General features: G+C 39.8%; 1 protein-coding gene across 1 annotated transcript in view; it reads right to left on the bottom strand.

Moving 5' to 3' along the window:
* Window positions 1–27,432, bottom strand: part of LOC142152881 (protein diaphanous homolog 1-like) — a 418,442-nt gene that overhangs the window by 14,515 nt on the left and 376,495 nt on the right. Inside the window, exons 2-10 of the mRNA XM_075209944.1 lie at window positions 19,383–19,478; window positions 16,253–16,347; window positions 15,954–16,055; window positions 14,281–14,520; window positions 13,398–13,527; window positions 10,661–10,789; window positions 9,839–9,999; window positions 8,683–8,821; window positions 762–848 (exon numbers count right to left, since the gene is read on the bottom strand). Coding sequence (XP_075066045.1) covers window positions 762–848; window positions 8,683–8,821; window positions 9,839–9,999; window positions 10,661–10,789; window positions 13,398–13,527; window positions 14,281–14,520; window positions 15,954–16,055; window positions 16,253–16,324 — 1,060 coding nt within the window. The 5' untranslated portion in view covers window positions 16,325–16,347; window positions 19,383–19,478. The remainder of the gene's footprint in view (window positions 1–761; window positions 849–8,682; window positions 8,822–9,838; window positions 10,000–10,660; window positions 10,790–13,397; window positions 13,528–14,280; window positions 14,521–15,953; window positions 16,056–16,252; window positions 16,348–19,382; window positions 19,479–27,432) is intronic.

The raw sequence follows: 27,432 nt of genomic DNA on the forward strand, positions 1-27,432 counted from the left end.
TAAGATAAACAATAGTAGGATGCCCGCACACTTCTCCAGGAGTAGCTGAAATCCATAGCAATCATGCAAACACTATAAAAGCAAATATCCAAGAGGCTGTTATGGGTTATGGCACATTTAATAAGCCTTCAAGGGTAGAAAACCAACCTGAGCATTAGCTAGTTAGGTAGGTTACTGAAAGATAGTGTTTTCAGAGGAACCTATTTCCATAAATTGTTATTGTTACGTTACTAATTGATGTGTGTGCACAGATGTAAAGCAAAGAGGGGCACAGGCAGGAACACACACACATTTCCCACAGGAACAATACCATCTGCTACATCTCCATACATTTATACACTGCAGAAATATTTTATTAACTAAAATATCTACTTCAATATGAATGTTCAGTACAATCTAAAATAAACCTTTTGCATGAAAAAAACAAAACTTTTTTTTTCAAATAGGTGGTTAATAGTCAATGCGTCGTATTAATGACACATTAAATTTAGTGTAGTCATTGCTACACTAAGTTTTCCTACTGGTCTCCTAATCCCCAGTTCAGTCAGCATCACGTAGATGATTGTCCGCGTTCTACACCATCCTGTTTTATGATTGGCTGTTACTGAAAGATCGCTAGGACAGCTTACACCATGCCCTCAGTGCAGAATGCCAGGGATGTTTGAAATGGGAATAGAGATGCCAGTATAAGACTATATTTTATGGGTCTGTTTATAATGAGCCCTATCGGCAATAAATTGTACATTGTTAATCAGTATTACCTTGGCGTGGACCTCTTTTCCTTCTAAATGCAGCGCCGGACTGCAGGGCCTCTAGTAGACTGTCCATCACACCAGTTTCATCACCCTCTGGAAAGAAATTATCAAAAGCAAAACTGAGAATAGGAAAAAAACTGTGTACAACATATAAATTACAAACTAGAGTTCTATCAAAACATGAAACAGCAACTATGGCCAACTCAATTTGTGATTTAAACCTAAAATACAAAAAAAACCAAACTGAAGTGGCACCTTCTAATAAATGTACATGCAGATTTGAGCCATGCCAGGGCCCTTTCTGCCACTCAGCCCGAGTGCGGAGATCAGTTTTTGGAGAAACAGAGTAGCCAAATTAGACTAATTTAGCCATTTGGGCCGAGTGGCTGGAACACAAGGAGACCCGATAGTGTGGACAATAGATGACCATATACACAGGAATGAATTTTTGGGAATGCCAAAACAGATGTATTTCTATTATGAAGAATTTGTGGCATATCTGTGCTGATGGCCAGCTTACAAAGTGTTTAGCTATTGGAAATAATATGCACACTGCATGTGTAGCCAAGTGCCAACTACTGTCCTCTGTAAACAGATATTTAGTGTGTCTTGGCAGAGTCTCTCAACGGACAGAAAAAGCAATGTATACAGAAGCCACATCACACATCACCACACTATTCATTTAAGTATCCTTAGTTTTCACATTGTTTTAAACAGCAAGTATGTTACACTATGCAACATAACCCGTGTGGACTGGGGGATTCATAGACAGTGGATGGCGGGAGGATGTAGGGAAGTAACACTAGTAAACTCTAGAAAGTATCATTGTAGATAATGATGGTTCCTATGGCCCTTCCGACTTGTTTTCGTCCTATTTGTTGAGATGTCATTGTGCCCATAATTTAGACAAGAGCCGTTATAATGTATTTAGCCAGCTTCTATCCATAACTCTCAATAGTCACTGCTCTAGATTTAATGACAAGCATAGAGCAGAGTGTTCTGTATGGGCCCATGTAACTGGCACTACAATGTGTTACCTCTACACTAGCAGGATGGACACGATAATCATAATGACAACTCTGGTTTTCATTATTGTTAGTAGAGTGTCCATGTACCGACAGCAACAGTCTCATCACTACCCTGAGAGGCCTACTCTACTTTTAAGCTATTTTAATGTTTGTCTTTACTATTATATCCTAGCTTTGGTTGTTAGTGATAATAATAAGAATACATGTATTTTGCCATGTTTGTAGATTACTTCCTCAGAGCCGTGGTGGGATGTCAGGGTAACACTGAAGCACAATAATAAGAATACATGTGTTTTATCATGTTGGTATATTACTTCCTCACAGAGCGGTAGTGGGATGTCAGGGTAACACTGAATCACAATAATAAGAATACATGTGTTTTATCATGTTGGTATATTACTTCCTCACAGAGCGGTAGTGGGATGTCAGGGTAACACTGAATCACAATAATAAGAATACATGTGTTTTATCATGTTGGTATATTACTTCCTCACAGAGCAGTAGTGGGATGTCAGGGTAACACTGAATCATGCATTCCACCTTTTTACTTTAATTATGAAAATATTACATTTTGGGCTTCAGTGGTCCTTTAAGCTTTTATATGTGCACTTGTGAATGTGAATAGCCACTCTTTGCATATATAAGTTCAGTGACACTTTCACAAACACTGCAGACAATGTGTTAAAATAACTTGTTACATGGCAAATTCAGCAATAGGATAAATATGTATTGCTTAGCTCTTCTTTCAAACAGCAAGTAAATAAAGATATATATATATATATATATATATATATATATATATATATATATATATATATATATATATATATATATTACATTAGGTGGTAATAGAGTACAAAGCACAAACAAACTCTCTGTTATGTATAAAGACATCCTAAGTGACTGGCTTCTAAAAATATCCAACCAGAACCCCGCTTAGCAAGTTAAATTTGGATTTTTGCAACCTGCCTTTAACAGAAGAATGAGACGTGGATGGGGGCAGGATGCCAGGATGTTCTGTTAGCCTTGAGGGAAATCATAGCTTGCATGAATACATGTGTATACACAAAGATCATGTGTGCCCTTGTCAAGAGACAGAAGGCTGTGTGCAGCAACACACACAGGATCAGCGAGAGATTGTTTCTATGCTCAGTACTGTGTTTCTAGAACTAAGGTCCTTATTCTGATGATATTAATGGTGTAAACCATTTCTTACAATAAATGCAATATAAGCAGCTACAGATTTTATCCTGTGGCCACAGACTGACTGCTGATGGCTCTGTGTTGTGAATATTTCTCATTTGTAACTAGAATTAAGCTACATTTCTTTGTTTCTCCCTCTGCTGGTCAGTAAATAAAGGCTGGCAACACGTGTGAATACACGCAGTGTTTTGTGAATCAGCTGCACAATGGAAGACTCCCACACTCTGGAGCGGTGCCCACAGCTAGAGGAGGGTGGAGGGAGTAATAACATGAGTTATGGGAACTTCTTCCTGACGTTCTTTATTACGTTCTATGCCTTCACCGCAGTGCAGACGACCTGTCCTCCCCTCTGTCTGCATTGCACAAGCCCAGGGAGGGGAGGGAGGTTAAAGGGAGTGCTGGCTCTAAAGCAATAGCTAGATCCATACTCCCTCTGCTGGATAAAGATAAACATTGCATGTAACAAGAATGTACTCCAGAAATCTCTCCAATAAGCACAGATTAGCATTAAAAACATGTTGAAAGGCTAAACTTCTTTACTAAGCAGAGTGCAGATGACTTTGGACATAACTTGGAAATATTCCATAGTGTACAGCTGTATGCTACATGAAAGGGGATATATGATCAGAGAGCTTGTGCAGCAGGTGAGCCCCATGCCGAGTACTGGATCACTACAACAGCAGCTGAATCGGCATAAAGCTTTAGAGTACCGCTGTGATCCTGCCTTCTTACATGTCCAATTCAGTGTACACAAACAGCTATAAACTGGTATATTGCATCACCTCAGACTTCTGGAATAATCCTGACTCAACGTGAGACAATGCTATAAAAGCATTTAGTCATCTGTTCAAATACAAAATCCGAAATGCAAGGTAGGGCTACTCCATCATCACTAACAGTATCAGACAAAAGTGGGAGGGAAAGGGAGCTTTCTAAATGAGAAATCTAGTCCTCGCATGCTCGTATTTCAGGAATCAAATAGTTAACCCTGAATTAATCAGTGCCCTTGCCTCACTATCACCATAGAAACATGTGAAACCTGAATCTATAAAAGCATATCAGAACATCTGTCACTGGCGTACAGACTGCAAAAGAGCTGCCAATGACGCCATCTGGTGGCAGAATGTGGGTGTAACCACTGACCTAGATTACAAGGCTGCAAGGCACAGAATTAAATGTGCGACTGTTTGCTTCTTGGAGATACACATCCTAAGCTCATTTCTGAGATGCCACAGTCATTTATTTTCTAAAGAGTACAAATAATTAGTGGCCTTGGCCATACCATAACACGGAGACAATAATTGAAATCTATGTACTTGCTCCTGTACAGTATGCCTGCTATACACTACATATTAAATGGAATGGCATCCTGTACTTGTACGCCTGTCTATTGAAATTAACTGTTCTGGCATTTCATTTTCTGTCCATCTATACTAAAATATACAGTTGAAGAATGTTCTCTCAGGAGTGCTAGTGTAATAAGGGTGTGTGGATATTTAAATGCCTGATGCAAACATTTCTGTGTTCCTCCCAAACTTTCAAATACCCAAGAAATGATATATGAAGCATGCCTGTAGCCTACACATAGTGGAAGCACTCACTGTATGGGCTAAACCAGAGAGGAGTATCATCTTAAATGGTGAGTGTTTTTGTGGTGTAAATAGGTCTCCGATGCTCAATACAAAGGCAGGAAACAGCATCTGGCCTTCATCACTGGCTACGCAGGAAATCTCTGGCTCATGAATAACAAAGTTACATTCTTTTGAGAAGTGGAAATATCTGATGTGCAAATAAAAATCTTATTGCAAAATCTATAGCCCTGCCTAAGCCTTTCAGTAAGAAAGCTAGCATCCCTGTAACATAATATTTTGTTTACTAAGCTCTTTATACACCCAATATTCCATTCCCTTGTGGTGTATAGAACTCTGCCAGTATTAACATTCCATCCTGGACAGTGTCTGACAAAATATACCCGCTGTGTCTGCATCTCTGGAGAATATGGGAATGATTAATACTTGCCCCATTTGTTAAATAGTTTTCCTCTTAAAGCAAATCAGTGAACAGAAAATGTTGCAGGATGAAGAATAACAAAGGAACGGAAGATATGTAATGAAAAATACAGGGCAAACCGGGATCACGTCCAGTGACTGTTTACACTGTGTGCATCCAAAAGTATTCTGTAAACCTCCCAATGCCCAAGAATCACATTGCTGAGAAATGTAACCTTAGGATCCTGAGCTTCCTTTTGTCTACCAACTTGTTTACTGAGAAAGCAAAAATATTTTTGTTAATTGGGGGAATTTTATTAAGTGGGACCTAACAGAACCTCTGCGGGCATAAATTTACCACAGAATCTAATACGAAGACAGCAACATTAGGTAATTAAAAGGGTCAGTTTAGAGATAATGAGGCTTCCCTTGGAAAGTGGTTTGTTAGCAGTAATAATTATTATTAAAAGGACACTCAATACATTTGAGTTGAACTTCCATTAAAGGATATTTTAAGAAATACATTTCCTGTTGACAAAAATAGTATTTATTATAGGGGGGAGGGGGTGGATTGTAAGAGGACATGTGCATGTTTTAACCAGTTGGATAAGGCCTAATACAGCTGCAACAAGTTTTAAACAATATTTAGACCTTTGTAATAAAAGCTCATATTTTGGTTAATTTTGAATAAATATTGTTACAAGTAACATTTATGCTTATCAAGATATAATTTTTAAATATCGTGTTAGTTAGAAGCTGCCTCGTGAATATTGTCATTGTTGATGGAGGACAAGTACTGTCATTTTATGATGATTCATGAATAACTAAACACTTATCTCCACTAATTGTTATAGGCAGGATGAAATTGTAGTCATGTGGTTATGAACAAGTAGAAGCCTTAATGCAATATACTGTGCACACTGCCACATCAGCTATAAATCTGTGCTCCTTACATCTTATACTTCCTGCTATAATGACTTCTGTATTATTTAGATTACATGAAGGTGTGGAATGTCCTGTGGGCTAATGATCCTGTGATAATTCAGAGCCAGTAGGAGCAGAACGCAGAGACCTCCTAAAGTTTGATGTTGTCACAGGTAGCATGCTCAGGCCAGTACATGGGATGTTCACATATTCAATACATGTGAATATTTGTACCTACTTCGGATCTTTTTAATGAACTTCATGCAGACATGTAAAATATGACATTAGAATAAAGCTGTGACCCACAGTAAATGTAACCTATAGTAATTAATGCTGTCTGCTCAGATTTAGGATTACTGTGTATGTGTATGTAGGTGACAGGTACTGTTTAAAACTTGTTGCAGCTGTATTAGGCCTTATCCAACTGGTTAAAACATGCACATGTCCTCTTACTGGATACTAATTTGTACTGTAACTTGCTAGATAGTAGCCCATGTGGCTTTTACCCGACTGTCTTGTGCACTATATGAAGTGGCAATAGAAAGCAGTTCTGAAATCCTGACACCAGCTAAAGCCAGAATTTGGCTCCTGAACCAGTTATTTTATGGCTATTTACAGCTAAGGCATGTTCTCCAAGCTCACTTTCATAATGCCGTTCTCCAGATCTGTCACGCTCCACTTAAGACTTTTTGGGTTCCCGTAAAAAGATTTCCATTCTGTACACTACCATCATCCTGATATTTTACAGGGGGATTTACTTGTCTTTAAAAGCTAGATGGGTAAATGATTTTTGTCCCCATGAGGAGGACGGAACCACTATGCTTGGTAGTGCAGAGTTGCTACTCCGTGCATCAGGTTTCCCCCAGATCCAATTATATCTGTCTCACAGAGGTTATTATACTGCTGTTAGACTCCTGAAATTGGGCAGATGACTACTGGCATCTCCTCTGGTCCTGTCCGGGGGTCAGGAGCTTTGGGTATTGGCTGGGGCATGTATTCAGTCAACAGAAATTGAGGTCCCCCTACGGTCCCCGAGAATTTGCCTCTTTGGCCTCTCTCCTAGTCTCCAGTATGAGATATATTTACTCACTCTGGCCAAAGAAAGCTATAGCTAGAAAATGGATGGCCGCTGAGGACCCCACTTCTGGCTGCTGGGCGGCACTATTGAATGAATCAGTTGGCCATGAGCGTCATGTTTATACTGCCAGTAACACATATCAGTCCCGATGTGTTGCCGTCTCTACGCGAGGACTCATCATGCATATACACCGTTTATTGCCAACAGTCTCCATCTGGTACATTGACATTGCATAGTATATGATGCTCTCATACTGGTTGTTTGATGCCCTACTAATATTCTTGTATTCTGATGTATACCCGATTTTATGCAACTCTGTCTGTAATTTTTCTCCAATTCCCACCATCATCACTGGCTGATGTAATGTCTTTGATAGGATTGTATTTTGTTATACCATGGGGAAATTATTTCCTTTTTGTTCTTCATTTCTAGAAGGGGGGGGGGGGGGGGTGCTCTCTTGTATTGTGTTTTCTACACTTGATAAACTCAATAATAAAAAAAAAAGTGTTTACAAAAAAAATAAAAAAATTAATCCGTTCCTGTGTAATCCCCCCTCCTGGGACAGGCCTCCTACAGCCCACACAGATGTACAGCTGGATCAGCTATCTCTACACACCACAGCTCCACTAATGTGTGGGCTGGAGGAAGCCTGGAGCGGGTACAGCATTTCTCTCTATACATATATATTACATTTAACACTAATCACTAACTTAATGCAATAACTTTTTTTTCCTGCTATACAACCCCCCCCCCCCCCCTCATAACCAGTGTTAGGGAAGCAGGGGAGTAGGGAATAGGTTTGAATGGCACAATATTTGGCTATAAAGTGGACACAATAAAGCAGTTGTCCCTCAGCTTGCTGATAGGAATGAGCAGAGACAGAACACAGACAAAGCTGCATTTACTGGTATCCAGATAATCACTGTGCAATGACCGTGACCAACAGCTGGCAGACATTTGTTTGGTTTCCCGCCTGTGACCTGTGGCTGGGTGAGGGATTATCACATGTACATTGTGCTCCATGCTTCTGCTGTCAATGAGACCGTACAGATAAAAGGAAGCTGTACAAGTTTGCGGGTACTTTCATAAAAAGAGTTATTGAAACACCGTTCTTCGGCTAACCCCAATATAGTTACACTTCGCAAGGAAAAGCAAAGTAAACAAACATACATATGAATATATATGTATATCCAAACATTATTCATAGTTTAAAGAATTATATGTTTAAGGGGGAAATATATTGTTATTAATTTACATGAGTAAAAGGTAATGGATTGTTTAGTAGAGGCCGTCATTCTGCATCCGAGAGTACTCGAGCCTGTTCTTTAAAGGTAAAGAATTGCTCTGTGCTATCAAACTTTATATTGTTTAGCAACTGACAACATTTCAATGGAAATGAAGTCTTCCTCCATTATAATTTATCTTCTCAAACTTGAATAAAACTAAGCTGTATGGTTAATTCTGAGAAGTAAATATATAGAGGAGGGGGATTCAATTCCGCAACTTGAGCCATCGCACATCACCGCAATGTACAGCTGCTCTTATTTCCAGGTACTATGGTGGTACACGAATATCACAGATTTTCCTGCACACCTCTATGGGGTATGATAAAAAAAGAATCTGTGATCCTACATACCCACGGAGTGCCCCCACGACCGTACTTCGTTTGTATCAGCAGATAGAAACGTCTACTAGGATAACTTTACCTGCATTTATATCTATTACAGGGTTGCCCTTTCTTTTCTCTCGCTCTTGCTTTTCCTTCTCTTGTTTTTCCTTAGCCAATTTGGCTCGTTTGGCCTTCTCCTCTGCCTCACGCCGCTTCTGATTCTCTTTTAGAGCTTGCTAAAACAAAAAACATATAAGTAAAAATAATACATTAGTAAATTAGTTATAGGCACTGATCCAACATAATTTACTATCATCTTGTTATACATTTCATTGTGTAAAAAAACTTTCAAAAAGAATTTGGGCATTCAAATGGGTGCAACCTCAATGTGAATTTATATAGACAGTCTAACAGATGAACTGTCAGAGTGTACATTATATAATAACATTCCTATCAGAAATATGCAACATTTGTGGCCTTTAACTAAAATAGGCATAACAGACCATAACTTCAACAATACTGTTTACAGTTGGTTAGATACACTATAGAATTTATCTTGAAGACTGTGGTCTTCCACTTACCCTGACCCTGACCCTGACCATCATGTCTTCTGCCAGACATTAGCATGTTTTAGTTCACTAGCATGAATATATTCTAATGCTAGCAACTGGAAACCCACTGACATCGGGCAGAGGATGTGGTGGTGTGGGCTCTGTCAGAGCAGTCCCACCCCTTACCCTATAAGTAGCACATGAAATACAGATGGAGTATACTTCAGTGTGCATTACACAAGTACCAACAACCATCATCATTTTTTTATATAGCGCCACTAATTCCACAGCGCTGTACAGAGAACTCACTCACATCAGTCCCTGCCCGCCCCATTGGAGCTTACAGTCTAAATTCCCTAATATAGACACACACACATACAGAGAGAGAGAGACTAGGGTCAATTTTGATAGCAGCCAATTAACCTACCAGTATGTTTTTGGAGTGTGGGAGGAAACCGGAGCACCCAGAGGAAACCCACACAAACACAGGGAGAACATACAAACTCCACACAGATATGGCCATGGTCGGGAATCGATTCACTTCTATGGAAAATGTGTGAGTGATCTGATTCGATGAGCTAAATTTTACAATAATATTAACTCTTCTGCACTATGGTTATAGTTTATATAAAGAATCATAATTACGAGAACGGTTCTACGGAGACAATGTTCCAGTAGTCAGGTCACAGCACTCAAGCTTACCACAAACATGCTCCGGAAGTTGTGCAGCTCCATGAAGAACTCCTCAATGCTGAGCTTCTTAGGGTCAAACACAAAGTACACTCCCAGCTCTTCAAACAAGGACACCATATTGGCATGCATCATGCACAGCTTGGTGTACTGTTCTTGGGCTTCTTTGACAAATATGTAAGATAAAACAGTTAAGGCTCATACCCAGAAAGAACATATCTTCAGTCATATGGACTACATGCTACACTGCATAAACTGACCCGAGTGTAAATAGCAATTATACGTTTAAAGTTGGATTGACCATTTTTATGTTGCCCTGTATAAAACAACATATGCAGCCCTGGGATATAACAAAACATCCAGAAGATATTCCAAAGATGGCATTACACTGAGGCCTGGCTGTAAATAAATAGCGTGTCTATTGTGATGGCAGTATCCAGTATAAGTGAGCTTGTACACCTATGGTCTGAGCATCCGCCTCTACTTCTAACTCTACCTAATGAGGGATAACTGGTAAGTGGAATTGCTCTGCCCTTTGGTTAGAGTTTTGGGAAAAAAAAGCAGGAGTTAGTTGTGTCTATATAGACACCTCCCTGTAGCCTTTTGAAATAAACACTTTAATTCTCATGTATGATTCCACTAGTGGCCTGTCATTTCTAATGTGTGGGTCTGTGTATTATTGCTGGTGACAGATGTCTCCATAATGACCCCTCAAACTGTGGCCTTTTTGTACGTTGCTTTTGGTCTTGGCTAAAAAACACAATTATGTAGACAATAAAAAACAATTATTTGAACAATCAATACAATTTTCTACAGGGTAAAATGTGTTAAAGGATATGGTCATTTTTTCCACAAACTTATCCTTCTCATCGGTTGATGGTGGGAAGCTGTCAATGTTCTGCTGGAGATCTGCAACTTGCTTTTTCATTTGATCCAAGTTCTTCTGCAAAGTTTCTGCAGACACTGCAATAGAACAAGTAAAGGGATTGAATACAGAGAAGTACATGTTTTGTAACATTAGAGACACGAACAAGACACAAGATTTCCATTAACAATCATACAATAAAAACAATACCAAGCCTGTCCTTGTGCTGATGGCACTTAATATAACTATGTGCTAAATACAGTCCATTCAATGTCAGGTCACAATACAGCAAAACAGAAGCAAACAAAAACCCTCCATTCACCTGGGAGGGACTGCATGGCTTGGGTGTTTAACATGCTAATCAACCCAGCTAGCATGCTAAACAGCCCAGTTGAATACTATTTGCAGCTACTGTCACCATTCCAGGACCAGGGAAGCGCAGGCGTGGAGGAGAGGCAGGGGAGTAGCACAGTACTGCTCACTGGTATGAAATTAGCATAGAGTGCACTTTCCATCCTCTTACCAGGACAAATCAATCTGAGACTATACCGTGACAATCCCAAACGAGCAGATTCATATACAGGAAAAAAATATTGTATTGTTTATTAACTAAAAGCATGTAATAAAGTTATCTTATGGTGGAAATAAAGCACTTTATGTTTTTCAAACCCTCATTACAACAGTGCGGGTCAGAGACAGAAATGTATTACGCACGTCAGAGGAATGAAAATTATGTGGCGCATATTTACTGTGCTTTGTGAATCAAATTACCATGTTTGCGCCGTTTCCTAAATGAATGAATGGGTAGCATCAGTGGTCAGGGTGGCAGTAACGGTGTCACTTTAAGAAAACACGTGGCTGAATAGTGGAGTTATCTTTGTTCAGATCATAGAGGCTGCACTATGTAATAAAAATAAATAATTAAAAAGTAGCAACATGCCCCCTGCCCAAATCCCCTAGGCAGCTTGAACTGGTTTCCATTAAAACTGGTTTCCATTAAAATGTTTTTTTTAAAACTAAACTTTAATTGAATAAACAACTCCCCAAAAACTATTGCCTACCACCTTATTACATAAAAATCTTCTTTTCTTTATTGAAGTTCAAATTAGTAAGTGCCCAGCGCCCTCTCCACCCAGATCCAAGAGTATTCGGGACAGTCAGTGAATCACAAGCTCTCTCCCACTCTAGCCACTTGTGATTCACTGCTAGTGGATTATCTTGTGGGGGTTGTATCAAAAAATGAGGTAAGAAGCTTTTATTTTATATTTAATGAAGTGGTGAATGAGGATCCTATAGGCAGTCTTTTATTCAGTATTGTAAAGTTACTACTACACATAAAAAAAAAAAAAAAAAGAAGCACTGAAGCACTTTGAGACCCTCCCTGCACAGGGTGCTGGGTAATGAATTATTCGAATACACAGTGGTCTTTGCTAGAACTGTTGTCCATTAAGCTTAAAAATTAAGTTACAATTAAATACATCTATTACAATTTTTAATAATTTTTTCGTAATTGAATAACATCACACTACCCACCACTCTCGTGGGGTATTGTGCTTAAACTTTATGACGACATTGGATTCCATTTGTGAAGAGTAAAATGCTCTGTAGCACACACACAGTTGTGGACCCGCTGTGCACCTCTAGTGGTGCATTTTCTCCAGGGAGCAAAATGTCTTTATTTTGGAGTAGTAGAGTATTGTACAGGCAAAGGGGAGGAGTCCGGTAGAGTGAATGTGATCCCAATGAAGTATGGAAGAAGCACTACAATGGGCCTCCTTTTCTGGAGCAAGATTGTAATGAGAAAAGGGTGGAAAGGTCCTTGCTCTGAAGGGAACAGGAACATATGCATTTTGCAACGATGTTATGTTTGCACCAGAATGAGATCAGAGCTGGTCCTATAATTTTAAACCACTTCCCACACAATGCACAGTGTAACAAAAAAAAAAAAAAAAAAAAAGAAAAAGAAAAGAAAAGAAGACAGCAACTCTCTTCCCCACCCCTTCAACCAGCCTCAGCGTGGGTCTGGTAGCCTCTAGGAAGGGGAAAGAACACTTTTTTTTTTGGAACTCCCCTCCCCATAGTGACACCAACTGTTCAGCCTTGGGTTGATATTTTACGCTAACAGACGACCATGGGGGACCAGGTTCCCCCGCTATAGTATATAAACCAGCCCAAGCAACCTAAGAATTTAAGGAGGAGGCATTCTGCCTGTTTTTCAATTTGTTTTTTTTATCACATTAGTAACAGCATCAGTTATCTGAGTGGAGGTAACTGCCAATCATTTGCAGTTCTCTGCTATTCAGCTATGTGACTTTTCTTCAAGTGACTGACAGTTACCTATACTCAGTCCATAGATGCTGCTGATCCATTCATTTAAAATAAATTGTTATATCACTAGCATCTGTTATACAATATAAACTGCAGTTCTCTTTGAGACCTCATACATTTACAATGATTCAGCAGTGAACCTTGCGGATAGTTGTGACATAATAAGTAAAACTTAAGTGGTTTGGGGTCATTTACATTACACATGAAAAGAATCATACTGCATGGGCGACACGACAGCTGAAGAATCACCAGGAGTTCATTGATCATTTGATGCTTGCTATATCTGTACTATCATTTAAGGACTTTCGATGTAATATAATAAATAAATAAAATAATAATCATATAAATTGTGTAAGTGGGCAGACATTAAACAAATACCTCTGCTGGCCTTTTCTACATGAACCATCTCATCTGGGAACTTTAATACATCGGGGAAGTCCTGCTCGCAGGTATCAGCTAGGAAATGTAACAATGTGGTCTTCTGGTCAGCTGACTTCGTATCTTTTAGCTTGGAAAAAAAATAAAAATTTAAAAAATTAGCGCAGGTCACAAAATTGTACAAACATGAACATATACTTTTGCACTGGTATACATTAGAGGGGTTCCCCACCTAAAACAGAACAATAGATACACACTCACCCACTCCTGTCCCCCAGGACCCTGTGAAATTTAGGTGGCTCTCCCCACCAGTGGTAGTGTCCCCATGCAGCAGCTGCTGTGTGAACCAGGATAGTTAGCTCCAGGTTAAACTATGATATAACTTACCATTTGTCTGTACACAGCATGAACTGTATTATCCCATTACAGAGCAGGCGGCCAGGACAGCAAGTCATAGATTCAGTTGTAGCTAGCGGTGTTGGCTTCTGCATGGCAGCAGGGAGTTACGCAGGATTATTGGGGGATAAATACGGCTCACTGGCAGGAAATTATTATTTGTTTTATCTGGAAGGGACTCAGCCTAGATTTTATTTTCCATTTATATTTGTCTAATGTAAATACTAATGAATGAATGTATAAAGCTATTGTTGTTATAGGACTTTACCATTCAGAACAATTCCATTATTCTGGGCCCACAGAATCCCTACATCTCCTCCCAAAACACTGACTGTCACACCTAACAGAGGTGTGATAATACTCTTACAATACAATAGACTGGTGACAAGGGAGAATGTGTGCTCTACTTTTGCAAATGGAAAATAAAAACAAAAAAAAATACAATGGAAAATTAAGGTGTTAAATGTTTACTCTGAAATATTCCTACCTTGCAGAGAAAACTAATATCAAAGCCAAAAGCACCAGCGTTCCTGGATCCGGCATTCATGAAGTTCCCGACTAGCAGTGTAATCTCTAAGAGGGTGGCGAAGCTCTTACTCTTCTGCACCTCTTCACATGCGGCTGTTACGGACACAATGTCAGGCTTGATGTTTTCTACTTGCTCGGTAAAGAGGAGTTTAAACAGGATGGCATTGAGCCTTGGTTGCAGACAGGGGACAGAGCACATCTAAAAATATGAAGGAATCAGCAACTCTTAAAGTTAGCCAAATTTTTATCTTTTATTCTTTCATTTTAGCTTTCATGTCCCAGCAGTTGGAAGCTTCTACTTTCCTACAGAAAACACAACATCAATAATGGCCTGTCCTTGTGTAGAATATAGTTTACACAGTGCAGACTCCCCCCCCCCCCCCCCACCACTGTTTTTATATAAGGTATAAAGAAAGATACAATATAGTTTTAATGTCTACCCTGTGATTTCAGTTCCCACATAAGCCCAAGGTCCTCCTGATGAGCAGAATGACGTAGATCCATCTTCTTGTATCTCAGCCATTACCAAGATAAAGCTGACTGAGGAGCCCATTCTCCAGGCAGCAGTGCCTGGAGACTGAGGGAGGGACAGCGGTTTCTCAGTCACATTCAGCCTTCCTGTAGAAACTCCCTGCTTGTGAACATACAAGTTAACCCGTGCATGATACTCATGCATTCTAGTCAAATCAAGCTACTTAAGGTCTTAAAAAGGTTCTTGCCCAGCCTCCTCAGGGGAAGAGCGTTACTTCCCGACGCAAGCGCCCTTTTTAATGTGTGTTCATGAGGTAAAATTACCTCACGAAAATTAGTAAATTTAGCCTTTACTACCTCTTCCACGGGGGGAAGGGGGGATGATGGAAGTTAATTGACTTCACTATTCTAATTTTTTTGTCAAATAATGTCAGTATACCAAATTTCAGGTCAATTGGATGAGCCCTTTCTGAGAAAATAGTTTTTTCCACACACACACACACACTAACACATGCCGCTAGGCTTTTACTTTTATAATATTAGATAATGCTAAGAATTTAGTAGGTCAGTGTATAACTCCGCCCAGCAGGTGGCGCTGCAGCTTGTTTTTGTTTGTTTTTCCCACACACAGACTAACACACGCCGCTAGGCTTTTATATTATAGATTACCAACGTAGTGAAAACTGAATAGTATCACAGTAAGCTATGTCTTGGTAACAGCAGAAGAGTGAATACAGCAAAAGGATAGATTGTGCAGATTATCCTCCCCTCTTGCTGTGAACATCGCCTATAACTGTACTGTCACAGCATAGCAGATATTACTAACATATTGCAGGCCTCCCTCTGTGTAACAGAATATACAAGGCATCCTACCAGCCCTATTCAATTGCCACTCTCGTTATTACATCCGACATAGGACTGAACCTCTATACTGGACACATTCAGCTCTATTAACATAGATGTGAGACACTATAGCGTATATTAGATTGTAAGCCCTAACTACCCTTTGTTTTAATGTCTGTATTTATTTTGTCTACCTTGTATTGAGTTGCGGAGCACTGAGGCACCTTACACCTCATCGACAATAATAATATATTTTTTGAGGAGGAGGAATATGAATGGAGCAAAACCCGAACACCCAAAGAGCAGAAATAGACTTACCACAACTCCAAACTGCTCACACTCTGCTAAGTCATTGTATTCGTCCTTAAACTCTGCTAACATTTGGAGGACGCCTGGTTCCGGCAATTGTTTAATCAGGTTCTAAAATACAGCAATGTAAAAACACCTGTCATAACCAACATGAACATGTAGACATGTAATTGCAGTGCTGTACAATGACCGTACTTACACAAGGACCTATTTCATGTCTCAGAGGGACAGAATTAAGTGATGTTAAGTTAACTTTTTAGATGGAGATACAAAGTTTACTTTTCTCAAAAATGTAAAAACACACTCACCGAAACCATAGATTCTGTTAGTACTTCCTCATTCACTTCCAGGATGACGTTCTTAATCTCCTCATAGGGCATTCGGAATGAACCCAAGAAGATTGCTGTAGAACATAAGTATACAAGTTACACCAGACTACATGTTATCTCTGCTGGCCACCTATATATGGGGAATATATATGGGAATGCAGCCATTTTCCTATAGTGAGAATCTTCCACGTCTTTGTATCTAACCACATGAAAAACACAAAACTGAAAACGCTTTGATTTGCGTAAACGAAGTTAGTGTAATGCAGCAAATGTCTGGCTGGTAGCTAGGGCTTTTGTGCACAGTTAAACCTATATAGTACAAGCTCTTACTATCTGGCCTTCATCTCACCTGTCTCTCCCCACTACAATCCATCCAAATACCATGGCAGGAAAAATCTTCCTCTCTAACCACTCCACATCCACTGTGTCACTCTGCAAAGCCTTGCACTGGCTCCCTACTTCTCCAGAACTCAATTCAAGCTTCTCACCATCACCTTCAAAGCACTTACCAACTCCTCCTCTTTTTACATCTCTGACCTCACCACCAGATTCATTCCCTCTGAATCAGGCCTCTCCACCTCTCACTCCCTCCTCCAAGACTTCTCTATGCTGCTCTGCACTTGTGGAACTCCCTAACCAGTCTCACCATTCTTCACTCAGTCTTTCAAGTGCTCACTCAAAACCCACCACTTCACCATAACCTATTCTACCCCCACCTGATACTACTTCCTCTACATGTTCTACCAGCTCAAGTCCCATGCCTCCTACATATCCATCGCAGCATTGCACTGTCCTTGTAGGCTAAGCTTTGATGAGCAGGGCCCTCACACTCTGTTTCGTGTCTGTACTACCTTTGTAAACCTCGACTGTACTTGTTCTTTAGTTATGTATGACTGCATTTTGCATGATTTGTAACTGACTGTCTGGAGCTGCAGAGTTTTGAGGCACTTTACAAATAAAGGAAGATGATGATGATACAGTGGATAAAAATATACATAACATACATTATTGAAATTGCAGGTGTTGCATGTAAAGCTCAAAATCACGATAAATCATGTCAGATCTTTTTCCACCTTCAATGTGACTTTGCAAACAACAAAATTCAAGGAAAAGTGAAAATAAAAAAATCTACAATACCCAGGTTGCATAAGTGTGCACACCCCTAAAATAATACTTCGTAAAAGCACATATTGCCTTTATTATATGCTTATCGAATAAGTCTATCAACTTTCCGCACTTGGACTTGATAGAGAGTTATTCAAGTCTACCAAGTTGTCTTGGCTCCAAATATATCTTTTAGCATTAAGACCAAAAAGTTTGTTTCTAACAGAAATTCCTGCAGCTCCTTCAATGGTGCCACAGGCCTCTGGTCAGCCTCCATGATGTGCTTTCTCCTTGTCCAGTCAAGCTCTGGAATGAGGAACTGATCTTGGCAATGTTCTTGCTACAGTTTTCACTTATTGATTTAAGTCTTCAGTGTTCCATGGTACGTGTAATGCCTTTGAAATTCTTTGACACCCCTCTCCTGATTGGTACCTATCCATGAGATCCTGTAGATATTCTGAATGTCCCTTGCGGACCATGGCTATCCCAGTAGTATGTAACTAAGAAAACTGCAAGGAAACCCTACATGTAGCGTTGATCTTTATTTGGCGTTACTCACAATCTCTTTCATTGCTGGCAGGTATATTCTAATTACCTTTGAACATGAATGTGGTTGTGATTGTTTATTGTTTTTCAACATGAAGAAGCCATGTGTGAGAAAGGAAGTACAGCAGCCTGTAGAACTTGTAGTAATCTTTTCTGTATGAGGTCATCATCACCATCAGTTATCAGTCTCTTACATTGCTTTTCAGGAATTTTGGCCCACTCTTCCCGACAACATTACTATGCACAGCTCTCTTAAGGACCCGCCACAGCATCACAATGGTGTTGAGAACGGGCTATGACACAGACGTGTTTTGTTTTTGCCAAACACGACATTGTGCATTAAGAACATAAAATGTTGTCTAGTCTGTCCAAAGGACACTGCACCTAAACAAGGTACAAGATTTCTGGAACCAGTGGCGGATCGAGGGGGGGGGGGGGGGGTCTGCGATCGGTGCAATCGCCATGCTGTAACATGCCATAACATTCACCATGCTGACAGAGGCATGTAGGCCCTGGATGTAGGCTTTTGGTTCTTTGCAATTTCTTAAAAGCATATTATCTGATCTTTGGGGAGGGGAATTTGCTGGTACACCCACTCCTGGGAAGATTGGCATCTGTCTTCAAATTGCCTTCTTTGTTGATAAGCATCAAGGGTGTCCTCACACATTCACCCAAAGTTTCTTCAAGTTGGCTTTTGTTGAATAAATAATGATGAAGTAAATATGTTATGGATTAACTGCCACGTGAGATCAGTTATTAAAACTCAGGATGTGTGTTTATGTATACATGTGTGCATATATATTTTTGGATGAACATTTTTATATATTATTTAAAAAATATTTTATATTGGAGGTAGTTGGTCAGCTGGTCAGCGCAGGAACATCCCCCCCCCTCCCCCCATTCAATTGGCAATCAACTGTGTTACGTTCTACTGAGGTGTGGCTAGTAACGTTGAGGCTAGTAGAGTTGTTGGAACCAAAGATTGGCCCTGTGCATACTTAAAAATGACTGGGGCTTCAATTAAAAGTTATTCTATATTGAAAATCCCTTTAAGATCTTGCAATTTCCCCATCCGCTTCGCACTATTGTACCACTCTTAAATTATGCATTATGTCGCCATCCATCGCTGTTTTTATATGTCCCTTCTATAACTAATGAAATATTTAGTTGGGGCTGTGGTCATTGTACAATTGTCACAAAGATAACAGTTTATAGACCAGGGATTTAGAGGAGTACAGAACACATTCCAGCTCATATAGTTCCATCACATGGCCACAAGTCATGTGTTACTACCGGAATCTCATGCAATGTGGCAACAACATCCCCGGTTTTTACCAGATGCTCTTGCCACTGTGCACGGAGATGTTTTCACATGATCAATATACAACACACCGCACTAAAAATATGGAACGGTTTTCCGACCGCCTGGTAGAAAACTGGGTTAGAAAGAAAGACTCACAAAGATTTTGGGCAGTCTTTGAATCCAACAGTTTGAGCTCTTTTGCCTTTTTCTTCTGTACGGCTTTCTTTTCATCGCCCTCTATGTCTTTCTTGCCTGGAGATCAAAGAAAGACATTAACATTGTAAGAATAACAGAACAAGTCATAAGTAAATACATTCACTAATTTCATTTTGGTCCATCTACTCTGAAAGTAAACATCTCGGAATTGTTTTATATACAGTCAAAGCCACCAAACAATGATCTGGGTTTGCTTACGCCCCACTAAGCCAGCTATTTAATTGCACACCTGCAGTGCCAGATCTGTAGAGAACAGGTTCTGCTACATCTGAACACTGTACTTATTGTCAAAGCACCCAAGCTTGTTCTCACTTGCATTATAGACTTCAAAATTCATATGCAACTGCCAATAGGTTTTTCTAGGTAAGAGATAGAACAGGTGGAACAGTGATCTGGTTTATTTATTAAACACACAAAATTGAAGTTTGCTTTTTTTACTGGTAGTTAAAACTCTTATGCTACACAATAAATCTAGATGCTTTTCAGTGGCATCTAAAATCACATCTTTTCCATTACCCACACCCATAGCAAACGCTTGTATTACACAATGTTACTAGGGATGGAAAACCTGCATCTCTCATAATATTGTATAACACTTTGAAAAGGTGATGGATTTAAGTCAACGAAATTAACCAAACATGTTAAAATGTAGAGAAAAAGAAGGAAATCCCCTCCCTGTAATAACACAGCTTGTACTACCCACTGTGAGTATGATGCATTTAAAAGCATATACAGTAAATTCAGTTTGAAGATGACAAATTCCACATCAAGCTCATTGACCAACAATAATTATCTAGAGGTATATTACCGAGTCTGTAGACCAGGCACAATTATTCTACGTACCCACAAAAGTTTAATGGGTATTTTTCACATGTACATGTTCCACATAGACGATGGGGACATTAAATATAAGTTGTGTACTGAACCACAGCTGGTTACAAATAAACAAGAAAAGACAGGGAGCAGGGAATGACTTCAACCGTAATACAAAGTGTACACACAATTTAAAATGTTTATGTTCTTAACATATGGGATCGATTTAGTCTTTCAGCTAACATTTTCCATAATGACCAGTATGTGCAATGCTTGCCTGGAATGTACTGCAATGTAAAGAATAGATTATATTAACTCACAGAATTTAAACACTTCTGACAGGACCCATGTACGGCAGAAGAATGCCCCATATGGTTTCCTAACCACTCAGGCTGCTCCACATTTATTACAAAGTAATGGATATTATTGCACAAAACAAAGCCGCAATGTATGAAGACCTGGGATATAAAGGGTCACGCTTGTTTTAACACAACATTCAGTGACCAAAGAACGTATGAGGTTATATTTTCTCTAGTGGTCTAAGCAAAGGTTTATCTTTGCTTGTGCTATAAGGGATCATTTATAAAGGAATTGGGAAGATTGATAATTGTGATCTATTAGAGAAAAACAACCCTATGAATGTTACGCCGAGTAGTGTCCAAGTATATCGCAGTACGGTCCTTCCTCTGTCAGACATGCTGTGTATCCCTTATCCTGTCAGGAAACTGCTGAAACAATGTTCAACAGCTGCCATTCAGAAATATCCAAAGGTCACACAGGAAACCGGAAGGGTCACTTCCATACTCTGACTAATACAGGGAAACCTCAAGGCTACATGTGGGCTGTAGTAACTTATAAGTAGATAACCCCCACAGGATGAGACACAATCACATGAAAACAGGGAAGTCACCAGATTATTTGTGTCTTCATAGAGTAAACAGCACATACATGTACCATGTACAGAGTGCGGGTGGTCCTGCATGTAACGTAGCATCAAAAAACTGCACATGGCCGACCAAGACACAACGGAAAACCAGACATGTTGCAGTAAATGCTGAACGTTAGTGTGCTCTATCCTGCGTAGGGTTGTGGAATAGATCAGCATAACAGAGAAGTAATAGGTGGCAGCCATCATAGGATGAATGACGGACATCCTTATACTGCCCATAACCTACTTCTAAATGTAACTTTTCTGTAGGTTTTATTTCTATTTCTAAAATTGCTACTTTGTGAAAGTCCAATATAAATATAACATTTATAAATAACAGCAAATAAATTGTAGGATATGTGAGTATTTTTGTTTATAAAATCAAAATGGAAATTGTTAGCAATAATCACTGCATGAGAGTCTATGGGATTAATAGCCGGCTGCCATCTCAAAAATGCAAAATGTTGACATGAAGACTGCCACCTGTCTGGTCTTCCGCACTGCAGAGACCTGGACTGACCAGTATATTTATTCATTTATTTTAAATCCCCGCTCCCCCCTCCACCGCTCCAGAAAACAGCCAAAACTTAAGCCAGACAAGGGGCTGTGAAAGTGCTGCATAAAGTGGAACCTCTCCGGACGTTACTGTGACCACATCGCTTCACCTCCTTCCCTTCTGTATGTCCGGGACAGCTGGTGTGTGAGCCAGAACTGCACTGCCTGGCAGCATGGAAAGGTCAGATCTGCAGTGATGTCACTGACCGCGCTGTGTGCACTATACAAGCCTTTGGCTGGCCTATAAGGCTGTTTTACAGAGTCTGAGGAGTTTAAAAGCAGTATGTGCAGTAAGGCGTTTTATTCTTTTTGGGGTGTGGGGGACGATATTGTGTTGAAAAAACACACTGCTGGTCACCTGCAGCTTGTACCCCATTAAGTTATTATTCACAACAGCTGAATTGCTCCAGTAGAGAAAAGCATATACAGTTAGGAGTGAAGGGGAAACCGTCCTACCCAGTCACACAAGAGAAATTTGAGCTCAGATGTTGTACCACACACTCAAGTTAATCCTTCAGACACCTGTCTGATTTTGGCGAAAGATGGCAGTCCTATGGACACGATGCAGACAGCTGCCTTCTGCAGGAGTCTAGTGGCCATGTTAAAACATGTGTATGAGGAAGCTGGAACATAACGTGGCCATGAATATTTAAAAATAAATCTGCAAAAGATGAAGTGCCTTTAAAAGCAGAAATGAATAAACAAAGCAAACAGACTAAATGCAATGCCCTGCAGGAGAAACGCAATATACAATGTAGGATATGGAGAAAAATCTCCCTCTGGTGTTACATGCAGCTGAAAGCTTCAGTATATCAAATCACTGTGGAAACATGAAAAGTTTACTGTTAGAATGTGAGATCTGCATACTAAATGTTCTTGTGACACAGAGTTTTATTTTCACAATGCTTCTGCTACAGGATTAGTCATGCCCTGTCATTTGCAGAGATTACAGGACATGCTGACACATTCTCCAGTCACTGGGCAGTGTTACTGTGAAATCCGTTTTATTGTCTGCGTCATTCACCACAAAATGGAGAGTATAGTTAAAATGGCCCAGTGCAAGAAAACTCTAAAACTCTGTAGAGTAGCTCAAGTGCACACCCCTGCTGTTCAAATGTGGAAATTGCAGGCATATTATTTTTTTTCTGGTATCAATTCAGAGCCCTTTCATTTATTAAGATTTTATGCTTATAAATCATTTTGAGAAATCAGGTTAATCGATATAGGACATGAATAAGCATCAGCTTTGAGCCCCTCTTGGCAGCCCCAGGGTCTAGCTTACTGGAGAAGCCAAATAGGACTATTCTTTGATAACCAAAACAGGAACAATGTTGCTTTTAATCAGAGAAGTGTGACACAATTAAGCGAAGCATCCCTGAAGGGAATCCCATGCTTCAATAAGTTAACTGGCGCTTTTCCACGCCAAGATGCTATGCTTAATCACTCTTAATAGCCCCTTTATTGTGCCCTGCTAAATAGTTTTATTGTCAGAGCAAAACTTCTGCACAGCTGCTGTTTGTCCCCTCTTCTGAGTCACCAAAAACTTACTGGGAAAAAAAAAAAACCCTCAAAAAGTTAAAAGTTTAACCAACTGTAGCAAGTATTTTTTCCCACCAAAAAAGTTTTATTAAACTACATATATACCAGTCTTTATATTTGACAGTAGTGATCTACTACAGAACATTATATACAGCTCAATTTTTAGACTGCAATGGCAGATTAAGTTTTATTTAACTTAAACGGTTCAATTTAAACTAGTTATACCTATCTAGCTTTCTATATCTGAAAAAAAAAACAATATTTAAATAAAAATAGATACTACAGCAGTATTTTATAAAAAAATAAAAAATCCCCCTCCCATGCCTCCAGCAGTGTCAAAACAAAGTTTTAAATGGGGTACAACATACATTTAATTTGATTAATTTGCAAAACTATAATCAATTTAATAAAATGCACTGTTGTCTATAATTTATTATATATTATTATATCAGTGAAGTTAGGTATTGATGATTACATGATATTTACACACTAATTTCCAAGGAGTGAATCTGTTATAACACAGACAATATATATAGTGGTTGTGTATTACATGTAACACAATACTGCACACAGGCAGCACAGGATAAGAGCAGGGTGACAGATGTTTACACACCAGACATGGCGCCTTCCTGGTGTCAGAGGGGAGGATGGGGGAACAGGGTGGGGACCGCACAGAGGGGGGGCCAGCTACACGGTGGAAGGTGGGCCGGACAGTCTCCGTGGTTACAGGGAGGCAGCCAATCAAAGCCTGCTGACGACATTGCAGTAATCTGAGCCAAAAGTAGCTCAACTGCACACCCCTGGTGGCTGAAAACTGGAAATGCAGCACACAACTTAAATATGTATGTTTAATACAAAAAAAAAACTAAAAATGCTTCAAATTATGAAGCAATTAGCTTTCAAAAGGTACAAATTGATTGTACATAACATTTTCCATTATTAGCTATCAAATAGTTAAGCATAAATAAAAAACCAACCGTTATGTTAAGAGGATTTGTGACTGAATGGGATGAGAAGAATGTTATACATTTAAAAATTTTGGGAAGGGAGAAACAGGAAAGTTATTGCTTATTGTTATATAATTTTCTGAACACTTCTATGACAATTATAGTGATGTATTTATAAGCAAAGATTTTTTTTTTAAACTATTATACAAAGTGTCCTCAAACAAATGTAACGTTATGCAGACTAATTACTGTGGCCACTATAGCACACATATATTATGTGAGATTAGGATATCTGTACAAATCCCAGAAAAAAAAGTGATAGAACTGTACTAGACTGATCTATTGATAAGCAACACCATTTTACCAATATTGTAACGAGTTTTTCATGTTTATATAGGTAATTATGTTTGTTGTAAGGTACATGATTAAGAATAGTGTCTTGCATACTTTATAAAGGGTTGTACGATAGACCCGCACTGTTCTATTCTCGCTCGTTCATATGAACAGATGTCACCATACACGGCGTCTCTGCACTGTACACGGTGGTTACTTGCTGCACCTGTTATATATAGGTAAAGACTCACAACCGACCATGTATCTGTTGCGTGGTACAAGTCATGCGATAACTAACACTGCATACCCCGGGATTTTGGTATAATGGTTTTAAATACAGACCAACTAAAGTCACCAAAATTATTCGAGCCAGGACAGCCACAAAACACTGCAATCACTATGTATTTTAGAAATACTTCATTTATATAATACCTATCAATCACACTACATCCAATCAAGTCTGCACCATTTCAAATGGTTTATAATGTTACCAATATTCTCCCGCTAAAGAAGTTATATGTGGTTATAAGCATAGTCAGATACTGTCAGGGTCACTCAGGAAATTTATCTGGAGCATTTTAAGGGCTAGGTAAATAAAGCATACACACTGGATCCTCTGCTTCAGCGTTCACTGGACAAATGCCAGTGTAAGTCATGTTCAGTGCAGAGGCGGAAACTAGCAAGCTGTGGGCCCCGGTACAGGGAAGCGTGGAGGAGGGGAGTATGGAACCGGGGCCCACAGATCCGACCCCCTGCATCTGCAGTGCAGTTGGCCCCATTATCCCCATGGGTCTCGATGCACCGCACCTGCTGCGCCAATGGCATTTCCCAATCTCACCAGATTTGGAAGAGTTTGAGGGATTTATTGTTCAGGTATGCCAAATTTGTTTCCATTGATGCCAAGAACCTCATTTTTTTTATAAGGTGCTGTCTGGCGTGGGAGGGGAGGGGGCGGGGTCTGATTTTTTTACAGTTCTTAGCCACTAGGCACCTGGCTGTGTTAAGGATTTGTATGGACAGCTATTCTGCATGCTTATCAAGAGCCTCTAGAGGAGAGCCCAAAAGGAAGGACCAGGGACGTTTAGTGATTTGAATCTTTGTAACCTCACTGAGTAGAGTAGCCACATCATCCCAAAACAGAGTAATCTTTGGGCAGGACCACCAGATGTGAAGGAATGACCCCCATTCACCGCAACCTCGCCAACACAGATCAGATGTGGTCCTGTATTTTGTTTTCAGCTTAGTCGGGACAAGATACCACCTAAGAGTGATTTATGAGCGTTTTCTTTCACAAGAGAGGAAACAGAGGTCCTCTAGACCCGCTCTCTGATTGTTGATCAGGTGTCCTCATTGGTGGTCTGCTCAAGCCGGCTTCCCACTTAAGATCGTGAGCTGGGCAGTTGGTCTGTTTGGAGGTGACAAGGAGATTATATAAGTTACAAATAATACCTCTATGAAGGAAATCTCTGACACAAATGAATTCCATTGGAGTCAGCTCTCTCACAACGTCAGGTTTTGAGAGGGATTAGACCTAATGTTTTACCCAAAGGTACGCTAAAGGGCTGACCGACGGGAAATCAAACTTTTAGGGACGTCAGTGGAATACAATGAACAGACTCAAGTACATCTCTAATCAACTTCATGCCCCTCGTGTGCCAGGATTGAAAACGAGAGTGGCATTGCCCTGGTGAGAAAGCAGGGTTATCCCAGAGAGGGTATTGTGGTGGTCTTAAATTGCAGTCTGCAATACTCCCATATGTGATAAGTAAAGGAGATGACAGGGTGAAGTCTCATAGTTCTAGGCCTGTGGCACTATGGCATCCCCAATGTCGAGCCCAAGAAAGACACCTTGCAAGCAGAGGATTCCAGGTCTATCCACAGTAGGACATTTTTAAAGGTATCAGACATAGTGGATCCCATACATACAGATACCTGGTAATCTTTGTTTTTTCACTAGATACTAACGTAAGAAGAATTCAACACTGAAACGCAGCCCACTGTACAGCAAACTGGATCACTGTTAAAGTAGTTTTTGACTATGGTGTTGCAGTACCTTATTTTATTCTATTCAATTTCCATCGCCTGCTTCTTCAGGATGATCAGATCACTGATATGTGTACAGCAGTACAGGAGATTGTTGTGCTGATCTTTTGGGAGGCAGTGACGTGTCCACATGTGTACTTATGTTAGTGAGGACAACTCTGTGTCATGATGTGAGAAAAAAAAAAGAAGAAGAGGAAAGCAGGAAGCCACGTTAGAGAGTAATATAGATCAGTGGTGGCAGTGGGGGTGTATTCGGTGGCATGCCACACTGCCACACGTCCTACTGCCATTACTGTAAAACTACCCAAGTTCCATTCACTTAAGGAGTTTTTCATACATACACTTATAAATTTCCACTACGACTGCCGAGTGAGATTGTGGAATAAAACATGCCTCTATATGGAAAAAGTTCATAAGTGTAACTTATGGAGAACAGAAACAGAATGAAATGCAGGTAAACTACCAGTAAGATAGGGATCCTCTGATCTCTATGTGCTGCACAACTGAACAGCTAATTAAATGTGTGGCAAGGAGATGAACACAAGAAAACCATGTCTGTACCTATGGATCCCTGGCAGATAAATTTACAGATAAATCACAAGTATAATTTGCATTGTACAACAGAAAGGCATTTTCTTCCTAGTAATTTAAAGAACAACAAAACACTCAAACTGATATTTACAGAAATGAACCATGAAGGTTAAATACACTTTTCAGTCTCAATCTGACATTACAACTTACCCCATACCACATATTTAGGACAATGTTCTAAAGGGATCAGACAAGCATCAAAAGGCTGAGACTACAGGTATTTGAGCTGCTGTGAATCACC

The sequence above is a fragment of the Mixophyes fleayi genome, chromosome 4 (assembly GCF_038048845.1).
Source record: "Mixophyes fleayi isolate aMixFle1 chromosome 4, aMixFle1.hap1, whole genome shotgun sequence".
NCBI classification, from domain to species: Eukaryota; Metazoa; Chordata; class Amphibia; order Anura; family Limnodynastidae; genus Mixophyes; species Mixophyes fleayi.